Source organism: Pholis gunnellus (genome assembly GCF_910591455.1).
Source record: "Pholis gunnellus genome assembly, chromosome: 12".
Classification (NCBI taxonomy): Eukaryota; Metazoa; Chordata; class Actinopteri; order Perciformes; family Pholidae; genus Pholis; species Pholis gunnellus.
The window spans coordinates 3,427,457-3,434,884 of record NC_136539.1 but is presented as its reverse complement, the minus strand read 5'-3'; the positions used below and the strand labels follow the sequence as shown (position 1 = coordinate 3,434,884).

The 7,428-nt window shown below is 43.0% G+C and overlaps 1 protein-coding gene across 1 annotated transcript; it reads right to left on the bottom strand.

Moving 5' to 3' along the window:
* cUnh2orf69 (chromosome Un C2orf69 homolog) lies at nt 1-4,935 on the bottom strand (the record flags this gene model as incomplete). Its single annotated transcript, XM_079170140.1, has 3 exons — nt 4,348-4,935; nt 2,033-2,271; nt 1-445 (listed from the first exon to the last, which is right to left on the bottom strand). The coding sequence occupies exons 1-3, from the start codon at nt 4,645-4,647 to the stop codon at nt 1-3; spliced, it is 984 nt and encodes a 327-aa protein (XP_079026266.1). The 5' UTR covers nt 4,648-4,935.
* Nucleotides 4,936-7,428: the final 2,493 nt, after the last annotated feature.

Below are 7,428 nucleotides of genomic sequence, written 5' to 3'. Positions count from 1 at the left end.
TCAAAACTCCTGGATGACCCTGAAGTGGTTCTGGATGGAGGGGGGCTCGTCCTCAAAGTGCAGATTCTTACTCGGACGGGCCCCGAACTCCTCCAGGGTCTTGATAAAGTGTCCGTGCTCGCGGCCCACCCACGCCCGCATGGGGTCGCACACCTCGTAAGGGGTCACGTGGGCGTGGACCGACACCCCGCTGGTGGCGAGCTCCTTCAGCGCCTGCTGGTTGGTCACCCAGGTCTCGCTGCCTCCCGGGTGCCCGCCGTCCAGCCAGTACATGTCCGAGACGCCCTCGACGAAGTGCGACATCTGCAGGTCCGCTCGGGCCCCGGCCAGCTCGTACACCATCTGGTTCAGCACCACGCAGCCTTTGCTGAAGCCCACCAGGGTCAGGGAGGGCCGAGGGGGGTTCGGTAGGTTGGCTCGCTCCATGCCGTGGCTCAGCAGGGCCCTGCCGTCAGAAACGCTAACACTCACAATGCAGTCACCACGCAGTAAACACTCATTTTCCTCAGAGGCGAGGATTCTACTCAGTGGTCATTTTAGCAGACGCCCTCTTCTGCGTCTCTCAGTCAGAGTCCGTTTCAGACTCTGGAAATGCAGAAGTCTTTAAGACTGATGCACTAAGAATGCAGACGGTTTACTGTAGATACTGTTTAATAAATCACCTCTGGCCAGATCATCATCCTTCAAATGACAACGCTACATGGTTGTTGCTTGTTGTTAGCGATCCTTGCACTACTGTTCAGTTTGTTTAGCTTACCTAATTGTTATTATACCATTCTAATTCATTGTATATACTGTGATTTTTTTTTGTTGCATTTTTACTTTTTATTCTATTTTATCTTATTTTTTTATTTCTTCAAATTCAATATCTGCTCTGTTATTATATTGTGCATTTCCATACTTCATATTTTATTCTACTCTGTAACTTGCAGCTGCTACAAACAAATTTCCCCCTGGGGATGAATAACGTTTACATCTATCTATCTATAACCATTACACAGGCAGCAGTTCAGTATGCCAGCGTCAGCTTTGGTAAAAGCAAGCTGAGGCAGGGTTGTTGTATTGTACGGTGTCTGAAGGTCACTATACGCAATATTATAACAAAGATACAGACTAGCTGGCTTATGATTCATTATATAAAAACTCATTTGGAGTGATAATAGACCATAAACTCTGTTGTCTACAACCATTGCAATACTGCATCAAACTAAGGACATCATGAAAGAAAACTCATAATTTACTCTATACTGCTCGCTCATGGTTCCATACATTACATAACGTGTTGAAGTGTAGGAAAACACTTCCACAACTAGCACTAATTCAATCTTTATGCAACAATTCATCAAGAGGAAATAGTAATGTGTGTTTAGGAAACTTTACTGAAAGACACAAAGTGCGTGGCCAACACAGGAATGACACGACAGAAATTCTTTATTTTGACCTCCGTGGAGAAAGGTCTGACAATTATGGTTGGTTTTAGATTTGTTTATTTGCTTCTGATTTATGATGTCATGGTTCTTTATTATATTTCGGTTTGTTTTTGATTCTCTGCTATTTTGGGTCGAATTATAGAAATGCTTTGTTCAGATTTAAGTGTATGCACAATAAGCTCAGGCTTCAGCCTCTTTCTGTCAGAATATTGTGTTTGATTTTATTCTATTTTTGATATGATGATTTAGTAAGAATCAACCACTTTGATCACTGTATGGTCCTTTTGTTGTATTGTGAATGAATGACTGGAAAAAATAAACTAAACTAAATAGCCAGATATTCCCTGAGGAGCTGGTGGAGACCAAAACAGAGCTGAAAGAAGACTAAGGACACAAACACCCTGTCTACTGCTGTAAATAAGCACGTTACAGCATGTTGTGTTTAAAGCTGGTTTGCTGCCCCCAAGTGGCCAAACAAGTGTTTAACAGCTGACCAATCGGAACAACGTGCAAATATTAAAGCAAATTAAAAATGTCACGATAATTCAGATGCTGTATGTTGACTAAGCTGATCAGAAAGGAAAAGGAGTTGAAATACAGACCTGAGCTGGAGAAACGCTCCGCAGTCAGGCGAGTACGGCGAGTGCTCCGGGGCCCCGAACATGTTGCTCTCCACAAAGTTGTGGTAGCTGCTGAACTTGTGGAGATACATGCGGCCGGCTCTGACCACCCAAACGTGCCGACCCGGGAAACGTCGGCCCAGGGTGAGGGCGACCTGCTCCAGGCTCCAGGAGAGCCACTGGGCTCCTTCAGGCTGCAGAGCCATCTCCTCCTCGAAGTTCTGCCACAAACAACACGAAGAGAGACGGGATGTAAAGCGTGAAGTATACGATGTAGAAATCACTTATCACTTTGCATTTGTTTGAGTTTACAGATACGTGCATCCCTTAATCCCTAAAATGAGCTGTTTCAGTCAATGTGTTTGTGATGATTAGAGCATGCATCTTTGCAATCGTTGTTGGAACATAAACTTGTCCAGCTGAGGAGGAGGAGGAGGAGGAGGAGGAGGAGGAGGAGGAGGAGGAGGAGGAGGAGGAGGAGGAGGAGGCATGGCAGTGATATTCGGCCTTCAAACACTTAAATTCAGACGTAAGAATAAAAAGAAATCTCCCCCAAAAAAGACTCTAAAAGTCAAAGATGTTTGCAAAAAGTATTGATGCGTCTCTCTGACAACCGATGACTTCAAACTGTGAGACAGACAAGACAAATAGTTCCCCACATCCCCTCCAGCCCAACGAGAGTCTGACCAGACTCCCGCGTCCGCCTCTCTTTGGCACTCTGCAGTCAGACTGAGAGGTCCTGAACAACAAGCGACCTCATTCATTTGATCTACATGCAAACATGACGGGGACAGCATCCTGCGCATACGAACGTCTCCTGGTAGACACCAGCACACTGCGGGAACAGTAACACTTGCCTGGGAAGCCGGCGGATGAATTGCAAATGAGGACAACGTACGGATGGATCGGGTGCGACTAAAGCTTTAGTGAATGAGGACAGCGCTTGGATTCTAGAGAGCAATTAGAAAGGGAAACAAATAGCTGACGTTTAATCTTCTTTTACTACTATTCTTTTTTTTTACACTTGATTAATAAGTGTCCCTTCCACTTACTAAAAAAAAAAAAAAAAGGACCAAAAGGCCTCTGATGAGACAGTTTTGCATAATCTGGCAGCTGCAGCAATTAGACGTTTGGCCCAGGCTGGAGGGACACTACTGAGTCCTACTTATTGCTCACAGCAGTTTAATCACAACTGCACACATGTTCAGAAACTCCCTTCTTATCTGCTGGTCAGCTGTCAATTCATCAAACACACACACTAATGTCTCAGGGTGAAATTAATAGTGCTCCCATCCACAAAAACAGTTGGTTTTTTCCTTTAAGTGCTCTGCTCTTCAAAAACACCTTGAAAAGCATGAACGTCCTCTGCTCTCATAGGGCACATCCAAGATGGTTGTTCAAAAGTATGTATTTAACCGGACTGTTTTGTGGTTTCTAACATAACAAGACAAAGATGACCAGTGATGACTTATATTTCAACACTACTCTGTGGACGGTAGCAAAAAAGCTTCAAAATACTGAATGCCTGAGATGTTTACTCGGGTCCTATGAATGGAATATTATTACAGTGTGGTGTCGAATGGTTTGAAATCCCTACACACAAACTCATCACACAGTGGATTTCTGGGCATTGCAGTCTGGTCATTTTCAGCTGTGACTCAGAAAAACCTTGTTCAATTTATTCAAATCACCCGCGTGTTTCTTCCACAACTACGATCCAACTCACAGATAAAGGTGGATTAAGTAGAGGAAGTGCACCTCATCAAGATTTTTTTTTTTTACATCTGTAAAAATACATGACCCTTACCCTGTAAATGTCACATGGCGTTTAGATCTCACGTGAGTGAGCCATGTGGTGGTTGTTGTTGTAAAGGCACTTCAATCACTTTAAAACTACTCCAACTCAAAATAGAAAATCTTAAATACAATGTCATAATAATACCATAATCCATCGTTTTATAGATTTCTCAGTGAGTCGTTGTGATTTGTTATAGTGTGTGTATTTGTTAAGTTTGGTCAAGGATTAAATCGTTTAGTTGGTGTGGTTTACGCATTTAAATAACATTGGCGTTCAGAGGGAGCACGGGGATGAACCGACCATACATCTCTGGATTCCAACCGGCCATTATCTCCTTGTTCAGGGTTTTATTTACCCGTCTGTGTTCATTGTGAACGGAACTATTTTAGGTGATTGAAATCACTCACTCGGGCCAGTCGTCATCTGTCTGTCGCCCCCGTGGATAACCTGAGATCAACAGACGCCTCAAACATGTGCTCATACCCTCCATCACACTCACCTGAATGTCCCCGTGGAAAAACACAACATGTCTGTTGCCGCTCTCCTCCTTAAGTTCTGCGGTAGTCTGGCCGTCTGTGTCGGGCCGGAGGAGCAGCAGGTCGTTAACTCGGCTCGGGTCGTATCCGGGTACAGCGGGCAGCTTCTGGAGCCTCTGCCGCGGGCTCCCGGTGCGTGCACCCCGGCTGGCTGACGCGCTCAGCCCCGGAGGTTCTGAAGATGTCGTCGCTGCCACAGAGGTCATCGTTTTGGCCACAGCTATTAGAGAGTCGCCCGCTGCAGCTGCTCGAATGGCTAGCATGGACTCTAAAATAAGAAAATGATTTGGAGTTGTCTTTCCTAACGCAGTCACTCCATGCTGTTGTTGCTGCCAGCTAGCTAGCTAGCTACCTGTCTCTAATAGCAGCACATTATCTGAAGCTAACGTCAAAACAATTAGCCCGTATATGGCTGTAGCCCAAATACTTATCTTTGCACACTGTGCTTTATTCGTCCTCTGTCTCTCGTTGTTTGAATTGATGTTTAATTCTGACAGTTAAGAAATGGGGTCTGTCTGCGGAAGAGAGGGGCGTAACTTGAAGTTGGAGCTGCGGCTGGCTAGTTAGCTAGCTAGCTGCTTCCAATGCTTAGTACACTGATTACAAAATATGAGCCTGACAAAGTTGCCACTCGTCTAGCGATGGCATTGGGCTTTCCTACGCTGTAATAAGGGTGTGGATGAAACATTTAGCGGTTTGCTAGTTAGCTACCTAGCGTGCACTAATCCCAGAATGTTTCCTATTTGCATTTTATCGGCGTCTTTACCAGCACCATATAGGTGCATTACTGCCACCTACTGGTCTGGAGAGGGAAGCAGTAGATTAGTTTATCTTTATATTATTCTTTCTACTTCTCTTAAGAAATTAATCAGAAGACTACCTACTTTCCAGAATGTCTTTCCAAGCAGGTTCCCCTATGTTTTCCATCAGTTAGCCCTGATATTCATTTTCTTTATTTTTATTGTACCAGATGCAATCTATTACTACATGTTTGACAGTCTCCGGTTAATTTCAGTGTGTGAATGCCTATTGAACATATTTAGGTAAAACATTATTTTCAGATAATAATATTTGAAGATTATTTAAAAAAACAAAACACTACACATAGAGTAAAAAAAATATGATTTGATAATTTACCCTCGCTGCACATGAATAGAGAGAAAAACATTGATATAAAGATACAGTACAGTAATCAACACCACTGCATATAACTAGTTTAAAAATATCATACAAATTATGATTTGATAAATAATTCCACTGCTGTACATAAATAACATAAGAAGAATGATTTGATAAATTACCACCACAGTATACAAATTATGATAAAATCTATCAATTGAAAGCTGTAATAAACAATGAATAGTAAAATAATTTCTATAATCACAGCTTGAATGACACAATAAGAAAATGAATGCATGAGTCCTTAGTCCTGTTCATAGTAGCAGCTGTGTCTTGGACTGCACCTGTACTTCTGTACATGGATCTGGGGGAGGCTGAAAAGAGATGGGTCCAATCCCAATGTCCCTACCCCCCAAACCCTAAGCCCTGAACCCTCAGGGACTTAATTGACGTCACCTGCGTGTGAGAGGCTGCAAGGGCTCAAAATGGTATAACTAGGAATGAGACAGCTTATTTCAATTTCAATTAATAAAATAAAAAGGTGACGTCACAACTGTCATCTCTGTGACAGCAACATGAACACATGAGGAGGATCTACTGGTTGTGTTATTAGTGAAGCTTTATAATGATGAGCTAATGTAACTGTAACCTGAAGTACAGGATGGTCAAATGCAGATATTACAAATGGACTAATGTCTTAATTCAAAGCTACGGTTGCTGAATGTTTGTCCATCGTTCTCCCCTCAGCTCCTGCTCTCTGTAACACAACAACAACAGAATCAGCAAAATACTCAAATTCAGTGTATTCGTGTAATTAATCTTAACGTTACCGGACTTAAGGTGATATTTCAGGTTCACTACCTATCTACCTGAGCTCACGTTGGTCCGTTTATGTTCATGATATGAAGTATGAATCATCTGTAAAATCATCACAATCTCAGTAAGATATTATTCAAACTCTGAGGTTTGAAAGTAAAGTTATTAAAAGTTACTTTAAGGCTTAACTACGGTCGGATGCAGGCAGCCGAGCTGCCGGTGTTACGGTTCAACCAGGGACCCTGTTAACTGGCAACCTTCAGCCGAATGCGTCTGTTGTTGTCCTAGCTACGGCAGCTGTTAAAAACGAGAAGAGAACACGTAGCTGTCCTCGTGAATGCCGCATTGTTTAGTTTTGCAATACAGCGTCAAACCTTCCCATTTACAGTCTTTGGTCAAAACATACCGGATTCGACGTTGGAGCGTCTTTTGAGGAAACTAGTCCACTCGAGTTTGAAACGTCGCTTGCTTGTTGTTTATGTGTTGAAACAGGAAGGGAGCAAATTCCCCTTCCTTTGAAATAATAAAGTTGGTATGAAAACAAACAAACATATAATCGTCTTTGGAGCCTGTTTTGTGGAAACATGTGTTACGTAGAAGAACTCTGTAGCACAGTTAAAAAAATACAAATAAATTAATTAAAAGGTATATACGGGATTCGTATTCGAAAATAATTGGCATGCGGAGGCAGTGTTATTACGCCACGATAGGCAGGACGTAAGGATTAGAGGCATACATAGAAATCTAAAACACAGTCAGCAGTCGCTCCTAAGAGCAGAGGAACCAGATCAACTTGAATGAGAAGGTTTGACACTGTATTGCAAAACTAAACAATGCGGCATTCACGAGGACAGCTACGTGTTCTCTTCTCGTTTTTAACATCTGCCGTAGCTAGGACAACAACAGACCCATTCGGCTGGAGGTCGCCAGTTAACAGGGTCCCTGGTTGAACCGTAACACCTGTAATAGCGCAGCGGCTAACGTTAGTTAGCTTGTCAGTTACCAACGTCACGTAACATAACGGAACATTTTAACACACATGTGATGTTATAAGATCCGGCACGCAATGCATCTCGGGATGTGCTGGGCCGCGAAGGATACATCAGATG